Here is a 15,499-nt window from a genome sequence, read left to right as displayed (position 1 = left end):
GACAGACCTCCAGAACATGCTAGACTTTATGAAGAAAACTTTGGGAACAGGGAGGCAGCAGGCACACCTCCCTTGCAGCTGCTCAAAATCTCCTGCCAGTGGCTTTAAAAAATGTGAAATTCACAGATACTGCAATTGTAACAAGCAGGAGACAGGACAAGTTAAATACCAGCTATGTAGGGAGAGATCATTATCTCAACTAGAATTCAAATGCCAGAAACTGTGGTTGTAACTTCAATGACTTCCCAATTCAAAATAGGTGAGAATATCTCCATTAGAAAGAGACGGTTCTTGGAATGTCAGAATGTCTGCGTGCTGTGCGTGTGCTTGGGTGCCTGTGTGAAGGGCAAGGGACAAAAAAAAAAGTATTCAATGTTAAAACAATTTCAGGCACCTACTGTGCATTAGGAATTTATTGGGAAGTAAGCATTCAAAGAGAAATAGATGGTATTTAACAGAGGGTATAAGGGAGGCATCTCAGGAGAGGAATACCTGATTATTCTGTTTTTAGATTTTTATTTTGAGAAAGGGTCCCAGGTATTCCAGATGGGCCTCGAACTCCCTGAGTAAGCTGAGGACCTTGAACTCCAGATGGACTTGCCTCTCTCTCCACAGTCCTGGCATTACAGGACACTATGCCTGGTGTGTACAGTTCTAGGGACCAAGGCAAAGCTTTGAGCATGCCAAATGAGCATCCTCCTAACTGACCCACATCCCTAGCCCAAGAAAAGTATCTTTAGAGACAACATAACAAGCAGCTTTGAGAACAATAATCCCTTGCACTTACAGAGGGCACCCTATAGCCAGTATCTCAGTGGAAGAGCTCAATTTCCTGTGTATGCAGATAATAACTCCATTTTGCCCACCCAGGAAGTTCCAAATAGCCACAGAGTGAGCAAGAAGGTTGACATCAGGATGGCATCCCTGGGTGATCGGTGTAGAAAAGTAAGTGACATGGAACCCATGTTGGGTTGATGGGGGTGGAGGGGACAGAGCAAATGAGAGCTAGTAGGTCTTCTCCCCCCCCACACACACACACACAAACTAGTGTGCACAATGAACTCTTGAGTGGAAGTTCCAAAGGAGAGCTTTGTAAAGTATATGAACTCTGTGATGGGAAGACTAGGGTCAAAAGAAACAGTCCCTTAGAGAAGAGATTCTGGCAGGACAAAGCCAGGTGTGAGACCACACAGAGCCTGAGCAGGATCCAATCTAGTTTAATTAGACATTGCCTAGGGTTCATGGCAAAAAGAGGGGTTCACAGTAGCATTGGGGTAGCAGGGAGAAAGTGATTTTTGCCCAGGGCTGGAGCCTTGGGGGTGGGGGTGGGGGACCAAGAAATCCTGTGAATTGTCCTTGCCTCCGCCGGTGGCTGCACAAGCTGGATGCTGGCATCTGTGTATCCCCATGAACTCAACGGTCAGGCAGCCACTGATTATTATCCGGGAACTTTCTTTCCTGTCTTCAGCTGTTCCATAAACCCATCATCTCTTCACTCCTCCATACACCTGCTTTCTTAGCTCCTTCCTTTCTCTTCCTTCACAGCTGAGTCCAACTAAGAAAACATCGTTTGCTCTCTTCTCCTGCGTGTTTCTCCATTCCCTTTTTTAAAAGAACATTTTATTTTGCTTTTAATTCCATTGGTGTCATGGGAGAGTTTGTGTGTATGAAAACTTGTTTTGTGCACCTGTAGTGTCCAAAAGAAGGTACCAAATACCCTGAAGCAGGAGTTACTCGTGGTCATGAGCTGCCCCAAGTGAGAGCTTGGCACTAGACTGAGCCTCTACCTCAGCTGTTCATCACTGACCTCAGAGTCCAGTTTCTCAATTACATTTTCTGTCTTCCTTCCCTTCTTTTTTTCATTAGATATTTTCTTTGTTTACATTTCAAATGTTATCCTCTTTCCTAGTTTCCCCTCTGAAAATCCCTTATCCCTTCCCCCCTTCCCCTGCTCCCCAACCCACCCACTCCTGCTTTCTGGCCCTGGCATTCTCTACAATGGGACATAGAACCTTCACAGGACCAAGGCCCTCTCCTCCCATTGATGACCAACTAGGCCATCCTCTGCTACATATGCAGCTAGAGCCATGAGTCCCACCATGTGTTTTCTTTGATTGGTGGTTTAGTCCCAGGGAGCTTTGAGGGTACTAGTTAGTTCATATTGCTGTTCCTTCTATAAGGCTGCAAACCCATTCAGATCCTTGGGTACTTTCTCTAGCTCCTTCATTGGGGACCCTGTGTTCCGTCCAGTGGATGATTGTGAGCATCCACTTCTGTACTTGTCAGGCACTGGCAGAACCTCTCAGGAGATAGCTATATCAGGCTCCTGTCAGCAAAAATCTTATTGGCATCTGCAATAGTGTCTGGGTTTGGTGGTTGTTTATGGGATGGATCCCCAGATGGGGCAGTCTCTCGATGGTCAATCCTTCAGTCTCTGCTCCTGAACTTTGTCTCTGTAACTTCTTCCATGGGTAATCTGTTCCCCCTTCTAAAATACCCTTAGTCACAAGGCAGATGCTTCATGACAAATGTACACATGGAACAACAGACCAAGTACTATTTCAGCTCTGAATCTTAACATTAAATTTGGATCAGTAAAACCACACAATTCAAATTCCCCAATGTTTTGAAAGTATTCAGCAATATCTTTGAGAATATCTTTCCATGTTATCCTCTGTTAATTGCACCCACTTTTCTTCCACATTGGCACTCACAAAAAATTAACATATTCGTTTTTTTCATCTTTGGTATAATTACTTCTACAAAAAAACACATTATTTTCTACTATTCTTCACCCCCAGCATACAGTGTTTTGGGTAATTATGAGTTAAAATATCTTCTGGAATCTAGCTGGAAAACTTAACAACCACTTATAACAGTCTTTGTTCCTTGTAATGGATTGGAAGTTTGGTTAATCGAGATACCATAAATCTTCAGACCCACTGAAAATGTTTAATATGCAAAACCAATTTTTTAAAACTTTATCGATCAGTACTTTTATGAGAAGTCAGGTCAAGTCCTTCTGCGTCTCTTTAATTTAAGGAAAATGTATCATTTCCAGGGAAGAGGAGGGTAAAATGGGTCACAAATTTTCTCTAGGGTATGAATCAGTAGCAAGGTGAACAGAGGCCCTGTGGCTGTCTTCACAGCCTTAATGGTTTAAACTAAAACGTGAACATAAAAATTGAAAAAGAGAATATGGAATGGCATGTACTCTAGGGTTTAAAGAAATTACCTCGCTTGAGTCTGTATTTTGGGATCAGTCAATTCCTTCCAGGTCTCACCAGTGAGTTCTTACGAAGAAATGACCTGCTTAGTCTTTTAGTCTTCAAGTCTTTTGAGGTACTTAATACTCTGCCACACTACAGGATAGCGAATGCAGAGTGGTTCTAAGCCAAGAGTTCTCATCAGTATGGTGGACCTGCTAACAGTTACCATTCTGTTCAATGTTTGAACTTTGCACAGTGTCCAAGTACAGAAGAGATACTGATACCTATGTGGAGGTAGATGAGAGATTTAAATATCAGGAATTACAGGATATCCTGTAGATAAGACAGAAGACAGCTAGATGCAGATCTCTTGGCCTTCAGCCTAGTCATCAAAAAGACCAAGGAAGTGATTTCACTTTTCTGTTTTCCAATCAAGTAATCCTACTCAGGTCTCTATATGTAGGTGGGAAAGATAGGCCGTATCTTGAGAAACAAAAAAAAAAAAACCTTACAGTAGTCAACTGGGCTCTGTTCCATAAAGAACTGTAAGACCAGGTCCTGAGATAGCTCAGTGTGTAAGGGCTCTTGCTGGCAAACTTTGAAACCTGAGTTCAATCTCAGGGACTTATATGGGAACTCCTGTAAGTTATCCTCTGACTTCAACATATGTGCCATGGAACATGTATACCCACAAAAATACATATCCTACATATGTAACAAAATAGACAGGCAGAGAAATAAAATAAAATAAATAAATAATAATAAATAAATACAATTTTTAGAAAATTAAAAACATTTGACCAAAGGCAAGTGGCCTAACTTTCCTAAATCTAAATTTTCCAGGTCATTAATTGGAACTGTAATATCCTGAACAGTGTGAAATCACGAGTAATTGATGTGACAACTGACACAGTAAATCACAAATAACTGAGGGGAGGTGATTTGCTTCAAAGCATCTTTTTTTTTCCTAAGGCCTTGCAGGTTTATTAAAGGGTCTGCAGGGGAAGTAATAGAGGTTCAAACTTTTCCTTTGGTTAACTTTCTCCACCAAGAAAATGAGGCACAGCTCCTGGCAGGACAAGTACTGAGCACCCTGGAGATGAAGGAAGAGGGGATAATAGAGCATGGGTGATATGAAGGAGGCAAAGAGAAATGGAGAGAGATGAGAGGAGAGAGCAGGGGAAAGTGTGCAAAGAAAAAAATGCCAAAAAGTACATTAATAAAAGGATTACTAAAAGGATTATTATCAAAAATAGGGTACAATAGGATATAATGTGTAATAGAATATAAGCAGGTATAACTAGAAGATTATATAGGTAGGACTACATATGGGCCAATATAAAGAACACAGGATCTGCTTTAACAGACTCTGCTCAAACATTAATTTCACTACATACAACACCTGCAAAGGCATCTTCCTGCATGGTAATGAACAATAAATATGAAGTATCCTGGTGATATACACATATATATTATATATACATATATATATATATGATCTAGATATATCATATGTATATATATGAAACATAAAATGTTATATATATACATATATATATGGCGATACTCTTGATATATAGATGTAGATAGAAATATAAAGTATATAAATCTTGTGTGTGTGTGTATATATATATATATATATATATATATATATACAGAGAGAGAGAGAGAGCAAGATAACACTTTCTTTCTAACTTAATAGGTAATACAGTTTTCTATGGTCTATGGATATCAGAGTAATTCCCTTCTCTCATATCATGACTAATAGGAAGTCAGCTTCCTATTAATAATAAGTAATTTAAAAAGTTGTTACTGTAAAGGTCACATAAAACTGACTTGAATGTTCCCTTCAGCTGTACCTCACTACCAGCTCCCTTCATACCCAGAGCATACCACATCTCCGGTGCTGCTACTCACGCAGTGAACACATAAGAAGACTAAGTGCCAAGTCATTTACTTGAAACAAAAAAAAAAAAAAAGGAATATAGACAGAACTAAACTGGACTCCATAGCCAAATTTACTAAAAGAGGCCAAAGAAGTAGCTGATGGGCTTGGTTGATAGCTGCTGAGTTTTCCAGAATTTTCAAAAGCCAAGAGTTTACATGTTTAGTGCTTTTCAACACCTTTCTCCATCCCTGACTTTGCTGTATGTTGTATGTGGGAGGGAGGTCCCTTCACTGTTTAGGGATGTTAGATCTTATGGAGTCCTATCCTGCTCTTCTAGCACTGGACAACCTTATAACTATGACCCTATCCTAAGTGGACCTGGTTCTTCTGCAGGAGCACTGAAATCCATGTTCTGATTATCTCCTTGTGAATCTCTGTGGAGACCTGACCGCCTTCTTTCCAGATATATTCTCCATCAGCTAGAAGAGTTTTCTAAACTCAGCTGCCTGCTTGTTGTCTTGCCCTCAGGGAGAGTAAAGACATCTGCAGGGTTTCAGATCTTATTGCAACACTGGTGGATACAACTGTCTCCTCTGGCAAGTGATTTAAGTGGAATCCAAAAATCCCTCAGGTCCCCAAGATCTCTGAGTGCTGCCCTTGAGTGTCAGACAGCCACATTGTTCAGATGTGAGTACTTCATTACTGTAGAGGTAAGAGTGCTTTAAAGAGGGAGGGCCCACTGAGCTGGATTATAGCAATGAACTATACTTGTTCCTTTAATCCTTGGTACCCAGCATGATATCTATACATAGCAAATACAACAGGAGCTCCACCATACTATAGTCTGTAAAAAGCCAAACCGGAAGATATCACACATCTATACAGCCTGTCTGTTAGAGCAAATGTCTGTAGCCAGTGTTACTGGTATTCAGTGGGGGGCAATTCTTGACCACATGCAGAAGGCAGGAAGCTGAGCAGAAGTGAAAAGAGACTAATGAGTTTGAAAGTTGTGTGTATATGTGTGGGTGGAGGAGGAGGTGGTAGACAAGATAAAAGAGGAATAAGCTGAGAATATCATCAATTGTTACCAAGGAGTTCCACTTAGTCTCAGTAGCAACTAGCCCATGTAATCAGTTTTCTATAACTGTAGGTTCTACATCCATAGATCCAGGAGCCATAGATAAAATTACACTAAAAATAAATCAACTGTGTCTATACTAAACAAGTTCTTGTCATTATTTGCTATGCAACACAAGGTAACAACAATTTACACAGCATTTATGTTTTATTAGGTAAGTAAGCTGGAGATGATTTAAGCATGGAAGAATATTCCACAAAGGATACATATGGCTGTAGTGTTAAAAGAATAACACTGTATGCTCTTTTCTCACCAGACATAGACAGGGCAGAAATTTTTCACATATGTATGCGTTACACTGAATTGTTCATGACCAGAGAGTCAATGGGAGACAATGTAAGAGTTAGCTTGAGGTACATGGGCCCTGAGCCCTAATTCCTGCTCTTTCTGGGGGCATTGAGGTACATACATGTCATGGGGGAGATATTTCAATGCAAGGGAAAGACACTGGAAAATAGCTTTGATAAAATATTATAGGGCAGAAATCCTTATAGAGTAATGGTTCTCAGTTCTGGCTTACTTGAAAAATACTAGAACAGAGTTTCAAATGTCCACATTCATGGCCAACCCCAGAGATGTCTATTCCTTTAGTCTATGAAATTAAAATTAAAATTTATTATCTAATTCATCCTGGAGGTGAAACTCAGGGCCTCCCTTATGTTTGGCACGAACTCTGCCCACCCTTAGCTCTAAGTGCTTATTTTAAATAGTTTCTCAAGTACCTTCACTAGAAGAAGCCCAGGTTATCATCACCACGAAGGGGGTTTCTTCTGGGACCATACTTTCTCCAAGGTCTTTTCTTGCCCTCATTTTCCCAGACCAAAAGTACTGCCTCACACTGATGTAGCCCCTGATTTTGACAACTTTAACATTAACATACACAGGTTTGATGCATTCTTTGAAAGACCTGATAGCTGTCTTAATTCACAATTGCTAATTCACTTGATAGGGCAAGCTGCTGACAGTGGGTGTAGAGTACAGAAAACAACCAGGTCAATGTCAACATATTGACCTTGGGAGTTCCACTGTCCCCAGTGCTTTGATGAAATCCCACTACTCAGATTATTCACTGACAGAAGTTAGACTTCACATGCCTTTTCTGAATGGATTATCTCAGACCTCCAAATAAAAATGCAGGGTAGTTTAGAAAATGTGGGGAGCGGGTATGGCGGCAGTCCCAAAGGCGCCAGGGACTGCAGCTAAGTCGTATGACTTGCACCTGAATTCCTCATATTAACCACAAACATTGTGAGAGCTGCGCAGGTGTACCAGGTTACTGGCAAATCCATTTTGGTGGAGATATGCCCCTGCTGCCCTGATTAGCTGAAGCTGCGTACCTGGTGAGGTGATGTGGTCTGCTGTGCGTGAATGGGAACTGATAGTATATAAGAGTGAGAGGCCCAGGGCTCGGGGTCTTTCGCCTACACAGTCAATGCGCAGCCCAATAAACGTGTGCAGAATGATCCTATTGTGGTGTCTTTCTTGCTGGCGAGTCAGGTGTCCCACAAGAAAAGACTTATTAAGTATAATCTGACATCAGCAAGCATGGATCAGCAACAGATTACTACGAAAAGGCAAGCAAACAAACAATAACAATAACAAAACAAACCACTGTGTTGGATTTACTGACTGCCTGAAACAAATTACCCAAAGTATAGCCCTCGAAATATCCATGTGAACAGGGAAACAAAGCACACAGAGAAGCAAAAGTGAGTCTCTAGGTGCCTGTGGTCAGTGAAGAAAGTATGGCTGGCGGTTGCAGTTGAAATGGCTTCATAGATGCCAGCTGACCATATCCAAACCCTTGGCTCACATCCGAATATGGTCATTGATTCAGACAGAGGACTCCTAGATACTTGTCATATCTAATCTAACAGAAAGGCACAGAACATTTTTAAGCCAACAGCTCATAATTGTAATGAAATGATTCCGGCCAAGAGGGCCCATTTGTAATAATGAATTCAAATCAGATTCATAGAAGGTATAATTCAACTATAAAGAATAGCACCTCCATTTTCCATATCATCTCTCTTCGAAAAGGCAAAATAACTCAGTATTAAAATAATTATTTTTACTTTCCAAGCAGCCCTATGATAATATGGGATGATAATATGGCCTCGTGTATATAAAATGAGTTTTTATCTATACTGAAAACTTCAGCCTTCTGTAGCACGCTGTAGCATGTCACTTCCTAAGGTCTCTCAGCACAATCAAGGGCCTGTCGAAACAAAACTGTTCTCCCACAAGAAGCAAATGTCCTCTCTGAGCTGGGGAAATTTTCACAGGAAAATCTGAATGTGTACACAAGCTTAGGATATCTTGGCTTTACCTACTGGTCTCTGCTTCTTGTCTGACTTTGTTCAGGATTTAGGAACTAGAGGTCATGTGACCTGGAACAGACACCTTCAAGAGGGTTTACTAATTCTGATAGGTGTGAGTATCATTTAACTCGTTGATACATTCGGAACACTAACTTCCCAAGAAATAAACCCCTAATGAACTCTTTCAAGGAGACATAAAAGTCACTTTACATAGAGCTATAAGGCTATAGGGAAATCTATAAGGCTATAGAGCAATTCTTATCTAGCATGCATAAGGCCTTGAGTTTGATCCCCAGTATGGCAAAAAATGAAGAGGCAAAATGAATTGTAAGTTTTAAAAAACAAAAATACTACCAAAAACCATATGATAGATTTCCCTGAGGCCAAGGCTGTGGGTTTCCACTTACTGAGAACATGGCCTCTCCGTGAAACAACTGAGTACCTCGTTTTACTGATAAGAAAGGAACACTGCTCATAAAACAGATTAGAAGACAAGGAAAAAGAGAAAGGTTGAAAGCCGAGCTGCAGAAATCTGCATGGGCTGTTTATATTCTTCCAAGAAATGTTGAGGTAGTTGCAACCTGTTTTAGCATAGAGAATGGTAAGAATTAATGATGGTGGGAAGAAATTAAGGAGACCATAAGTAACAAGAAAAGAGTGTTGGGTGGAGGCACCTTGTAAGATTAGAGCAACAGAAGAGAAGATTACAGGAGGTAAAATCTGTAGAGGAGATCCGGAGAGTAATAGGTGGGCACAGGGCTAGGGTTGTCTACATCAGGGGAAAGGGGCAGAAGAGAGAAGAGAGACAAAATCAACATGGCTTGTGCTGACTTTTAAAAGTCAGCTACCACAACAGTCAGGTAAGCGGCAGCAGTCATAGTTGAACATACACATTGTTGTTTCCACAAAGCATGAAAAGCAGCTATTCAGCTTTTCCTTTTTTTATTCCCCTTTCCCATTACCAAGCCCAGCTGTTAAACATTAGAATTGAAGATCATGAAAACAGGCCAGTAGCTAATAAAAAAAAAAAAAAAAAAAAAAAAAGCTTGAAACTTGAAGCTCGCCCTCTGCTGGTAGAACTATCTTACTGCATCCCAGAAGGCAGGAGCTCAAGTTTCTAAGTTTCTGATTTAATTTCAGGGACAGGAGGAGGACAGCAGAATTTGTAAATTTATTAGTGATATCCTCCTTGTTTATGAAATAAGCCATTGCCTCTAACAAAAGATTGAAAGGAAAAGAGGTATTTGGCAGTGTTGAAACTCTTTTGCCACTACTGAGTACCCACATTTCCTGGGTTGACATACACTGAGGTTAGATGCTTTTGGCACCTTTGAACCACCAGTCCCCTGCAAAAGTGAAGTGCCACAAATTATACCTCACAGAGCAGACCTGGACCTTTCCTTGAAGCAACAAAATAAGGATAAGGCCCTCTTGTCCGCTACAAGCTAAGGGGTGCTCAAAGGAGGAGAAGCACTTGTAACTCATGCTGTCTTTAGGAGTGTGCAGGTCCAGAAGACAGGACTTTGGGATCTTTCACTAGCTGAAAAGGTGATTTACCTACTAACCTCCCAAGGCAGAAGGGATCCAAATTTAACCCTAGGGTGCATGCGAAAAGATTTCTTCCTCTGGGAGATGTCTGTGTGTGTTGGAAGGACTCCACAAGGAAAAGCACAGAGAACAGGAAGAAGGAAATCCCACCCTCAATATCTCCTTGTAGAAGCCAGGCATTCTGGCTGCAGAATCTGGGTCAGAATATTTTATTTTCACTATAACCATCAAAGTCATAGGCAGGGCAAACGTATTCACCCTGTGTACACTGAGACATACTTAAGCTGGGATGTCCCTGAATCTGTCTCCTAGGACCAGAACTGCCTCATTAAAGGGATAAAAGATGATATCTGCTGAGCTGGTGGAAAGTGGTGGCTGCATTTTTATTAAAGTCTCTGCTGCAGCAGGCCCAGTCCCCAAAGGTTCATATTCCAAGCATCTCCACCCCTCTGCCTGGAGCATGGAAGTGATTCTCTGTAACTCATTAAGCTAAAACAAAAAGCTTCCCTATTGTGCTTCTCACACAGGAATGATGTCGGTGCATAAAAGCTACATGCTTCCTCTTCTTGGTCCCAGCCCATAAAAACACAAAGGCCTCATAATTTGCATCAGGGCCCAAGTGCACAGCACAGGTTTAGTCTGAGGGGCTGTGTCTTCCTAAGACTCATAAAAAGTCATGCCCTGGCACAGGAAACCTAAAGCCTTCAATTATGAAAGTGGCCCCAACACACACTGCCATCATAGATGGTTAGCTGAGGGCGATCCTGTGTCATCACATCCTTCTGGCCTGGAAGAAAAATCCAAGGGTATTTAGTTAACTACGCAGTGTCTCGTCCGGGTGTGAAACTTGCCATCCCATTGCTCCATGAATACATGTCATCCCAAGTGTAGACTTTAACATTGCCTGTAAGACTGCAGACCAAAAGAGCACCAAATGACAAAGACGTCCAAGAACGCTGGTATCAGCAAGCACACGACGCAACTGGCCACTTCTTGGGCCCGAAAAAGGCCCTTAGCATGCTTAAATGCCCCTCATTCTAGCTTCCTTTTCTCTCTCCCTCACCCCCTCCCCTTGAAGCCATGTGCAATGGGTTCTGTCCCCAGATGAAGGAAGGCTCCCTACCTGAGGGTGGCGCTCTCCCCCTGCCGGACCGTCACGTTGTCCATAGCTTTGGGAAAGGTGGCATCTCCGCTGCGCACCGGCACTCCTGTGGGTACAAGGAACAGCAGCCTGAGAGACACGACCACGAGGCACTTCCAGGGCAGGAACAGGTACCCACAGACCCCCATTCTCGACAGCCACAACTTCCCAGAACTCCTGCAGCGACAAGGTCCTTGTCCCTAGCCCTCTCAGAACAGCCGGAAGTGTTGAGGGGCGAAAGCACACAGAAAGCGAACCAGGAGCTGAGAGCGGGAGAAGGCAAGGCTGAGTCCAGGCTCTCCGGAGCCTAATAATTCTTCCTCGGCTCCAGCCTCAGCTTTCCAGCCTAGCAGAACCAGATGCCCCCTCCTGCATCCAAAAAAGAGCTTTCTCAACGCTCCCTGGGGCGGAGGGAGCCCGGGGGAGGGAGAGCACGAAAGAAGGAGCAGGGACGAAGGTCACAGATTGTGCGTTCTCTGCCTTTCTCGGTGAAGCTACTTTAAGATTCAGTTGGGCGCGTTCTGCAGAGGTCTGGCATCAAAAGTTTATAACCCAAAGAAGGCAAGTGTCTCTGACAGAAAGGAGATGTCATAAAAAATTTTTTAAAAAAGCTCCTGATTTCAAGGAGAGGAGAAAATGTTTTATTAGATCACACACATGTTTGGATGGAGTTAGAAAACAGCCCCGAGTCTCGCATCTGGACCCCAAGGCGATAAAAAGTTCCACGCAGTGACCCGCAGCAGGTGTAGCCTGGTTCCTCCGCTTGCTCCAAAGCTGTCCTCCCAGTAGCCCAGTGGGCGAGTCCTGCTAGCCCGGCCCTCGCCAGCCAGCCCGCGGAGCGCCGCGGCACAGGCTTTGGGCGCGGGGAGCTGAGCGGACTGCGGGCCCCCGCCTCCTCCAGGGACGCTGCACGGGACGCGGGGACGCGCGGACGCCACGCTCAGCGGCCGCCCCCGGCCTCCGCGCCGCCTTCCTCCGGGGAGCAGCCCTGAAGCACGCTGGCCCGGACCTCCGGGGTTGTCATGGCAGCAGCATCCCTGACCGCCACTTTCTCTCGGTGTCGACTCGGAGCAAGCCGGCTGGCGGGTGGTGCGGAAGGCGCTCTCATCCCGGCGGGTGCTGGGCGCGGGCGCCCACCTTAACCCCCGCAGCGCCGAGACAGAAGCATCCACTAAGGCCCAGATCCCCGAGGGACAGTGGTGCTTCTAGGGGCTCCGCGCTCTCCTTGTACCAGAGCGAGCTGAGGAGGTGCTGAGTCCCTTTCACTGCCTCCCCTGGTATGGGTGGGGAGGTAGAGGGGAGGGCTGGAGAAGGAGTTCTGGGGAAAGCAGCAAATTGAAAACTGACACTGGCACCTTCCTTCCGCAATGCCATGCAGAAGTTGTCAGACCCCGCCCTGGAGAACTGAACTGCCTTTGCCACTCCAGGTAGCGGAGCCCCTATGGATGGCCAGTCCTCTGCATCTGTCCATGCAGGCTTTAGTCCTAAGGCACAGCTTTCCTGGGCCTATGCAAAAAGCTGTACTAAGCTTCCTGTTTTGATGGCCTACCTGGAAATACTTAATGCCCCGCCACTCCATGTCTGCCTCCCTAGCTGGCAATTGAATTTTTTCTTACAAGACAACATGCAAAGTAATCCCCACTATCTGTGCATCTTATTGTGGGGAAAAGGAAGAGCTGGGAAAATCACGTGGAGATCCTAAACTGTAGTAGGACTGATCTTCAGGACATCCATTTATGACTTTCTGATCACAGGAGAAAGCATCATTAGAGCACCAAGAGGGAACTCCAGGATACAGTGTTCCTAGAGGCCAGTCTCTAGGTTCCTTTGGGCTAAGATCCATCTCCTTCAGTCTAAACCCAAAAGCACCAGCTTTCCTTGGGCCTGCCATTATTCTTGCCCCTGCTCTGCCTGGCAGAAGCCTCCCCTCTCTGCGTGGCACTCGTGCCTATATCCTAATTTAATGGTTGCTATGTGCGTCTGCTCCACTGTATTTTTTTTTCTCGGAGCCTTTTGTTAAATTAGGCAGGGCTCCACACAATTGCTAAAATGAAATGTAATTCAAAAATAAGCATTAAGCTCTTCATGTTTATTACTTTACTTGCTGAAGGATACAAAGGCATCCTACCTGTTTCATTTCCAAGGGACTGAGCCAAAAAAAAAAGGAATAGTGCCCCAATCCCACTTGTAAAAATGCTTAGCTCATGTACATGTTTTAGGCTTAAAATTTTTAATTAGAACATCTTACCTTGGAAGGATAGAGTACTTGTCGCTAGTCTTATCAACTATAGTGAAAATTATATTGGGAGAACAAGTACTACTCAGAAGGGAATGGGAGGCAAGACTCCTTCATGAGGTTTTGGGCTGCAAGGCTGAGAGAAGAAATTGTGCAGTCAGGGATTGGGTGATACTGGGAGCACTACCAGTATTTGGGGAATACCCCCAGTATTTTGGGATTACCACTGCTCCTCCAGCTTCTACACTCCCCTACACCCAAGAAAGCTGAGGAAACACCCACTAGTTTTGATACATGTTCTTCTTCCAGAAAACAATCTGAGCTTTCTCTGTATACATAATCCTCTGGACCCTGTGATGCTGAGATCCAGAATCAACAGCTAGAAAGGCTCTTACATGTGTTACCCTGTAAGGTGACAATGAGACCCTGTGCTTAGAACTTCTTGTCACCGAACCTGTATCTTGTTTAGGGGTGAGGACATAAGCCGAGCCTGGTCAGAAGGTAGGTCCCAGGTCCTCTGTCCCTGCTGCTCAGTCATATCCTCCTCAGATCTTCTCAGACACCTGTTGGTCTGATTTCTTATCAGGAAGCAAGGGTGAGGCCATTGCTGCATCAACTCAGGAAAGGTGGCTGGAGATAGGAAGAGTTATTGGAAATGTGAAGAAAGAAGAAACATGTGCAAGGTTCCAGATGGGACGAGGATGACTGAGGCTGGTGAAGACCGGAAGCAGAGATGAGCTGACGTGGAGATGAGTCCTCAATAACACACACTGAGGCTTGTGCCTGTGAAGTAACAACCTAAGAAAGTTACTGTTTACCAGGCTACCTTCCTCCAAGTAAAGGCTTCTGGGGACTGAAAGACCAGAGGCCTGGCTCTATACTCTCCTGTCACCACAGCTCCTAGCTTAGTCTCTGTGACAGAATAAATCTGAATCCACAAACTTTTGAGTCAAGGAAGACACTGTAAATATCTTGTCTGTATGGGCAAAGGAAACAGAGTTGAGGTTTACAATGAATACAATTAAACAATTTGTGCCAGGAATATTCTGGGAAAAGCTTTGACCCCTGGCAATGATAGGATAGGCTTCTAATTACGCCTTCTTGGATATATGAATTTATATGTAGAGACAATTTATCATATGGAATACTGGCTTTGAAGCTGGGTTTTCTGTTCAAATATCGACGAGTTCTCATGTCTCCATCTCTGTGCAACTCATACCAAATAATACCTATCTCATCCAAAGGGTAGAGAGCATAACTGTGTCTAATTAGAGCTGGAAGAGTAATTAATCAAAACAGAGAAGGTGACCAGGGCACAGAACCTTAAAAGAAGAGTGTATTCTTTATAGTCCCCAAGAGAAGGGCCATATCACCCAGTGACATCTCCAGGGTTGGTCTGGAGATATAGAAAGTAAGAAGAAATGTGGCAAGAGGCTTTCTTATGGTTTCCATGGGAGGGGTTGGGCAAGGAAGGATGGGAAAACTGGGTTACATATGGGGGTTGGCAGGTTCTGTGGGTGATAGCTTGGTCCTGGCTTAAGGTAAGAAGTAGTCTCTTGGTCTGGGAAGATTAGAGAAAGAGGTTCTTCCATCCAGGAATGAAGCAGGCTTGGAGAGCCAGTATCTCTGGGAGTAGAAAGGTCTAATCAAATACATGTATGGAGGAGATTGATTTGGATTAAACCTATAGATGCAGTTAATGCTGTGAAGGCTGGGAACTATCATTAATATACTTTATGGTTCTATAGCACAACATGTATTTTTATGTAATAACAGGTGACATGGAGAAAGGCTTGAGGGAAATGTCATAAAACCCCCTGAACAAGGGAGAGGGTCAACTTACCTACACAACCTTTGTTACTTATGACAAGATCCAGATTTCAGGGGCTATAGTCCACACAGGGCAAGATAACTAGCTACCTGGAGAGAAATAGCTGTGAAAGACTGAAGAAAAGCAGATTTTGAGAGATGGAGGAAAGTAGATGGAAAGAAAGGCTGTAAAGAGTTCTGGTGGCTTC

General features: G+C 43.7%; 1 protein-coding gene across 5 annotated transcripts in view; it reads right to left on the bottom strand.

Moving 5' to 3' along the window:
* Window positions 1-15,499, bottom strand: part of Opcml (opioid binding protein/cell adhesion molecule like) — a 1,139,977-nt gene that overhangs the window by 510,413 nt on the left and 614,065 nt on the right. For 2 of the 5 annotated variants that reach the window (XM_029482074.1, XM_029482075.1), the window contains exon 2: window positions 11,228-11,312. In XM_029482074.1, the coding sequence (XP_029337934.1) occupies window positions 11,228-11,312 (85 nt within the window). Of the gene's footprint in view, window positions 1-11,227; window positions 12,487-15,499 lie in introns of those variants that run through there. The other 3 variants (XM_021172107.2, XM_021172108.2, XM_029482076.1) reach the window with 2 other exon arrangements.

The sequence above is a fragment of the Mus caroli genome, chromosome 9 (assembly GCF_900094665.2).
Source record: "Mus caroli chromosome 9, CAROLI_EIJ_v1.1, whole genome shotgun sequence".
Classification (NCBI taxonomy): Eukaryota; Metazoa; Chordata; class Mammalia; order Rodentia; family Muridae; genus Mus; species Mus caroli.
Note: the sequence above shows the minus strand (reverse complement) of the source record. Positions and strands in the feature narration are given on the sequence as shown.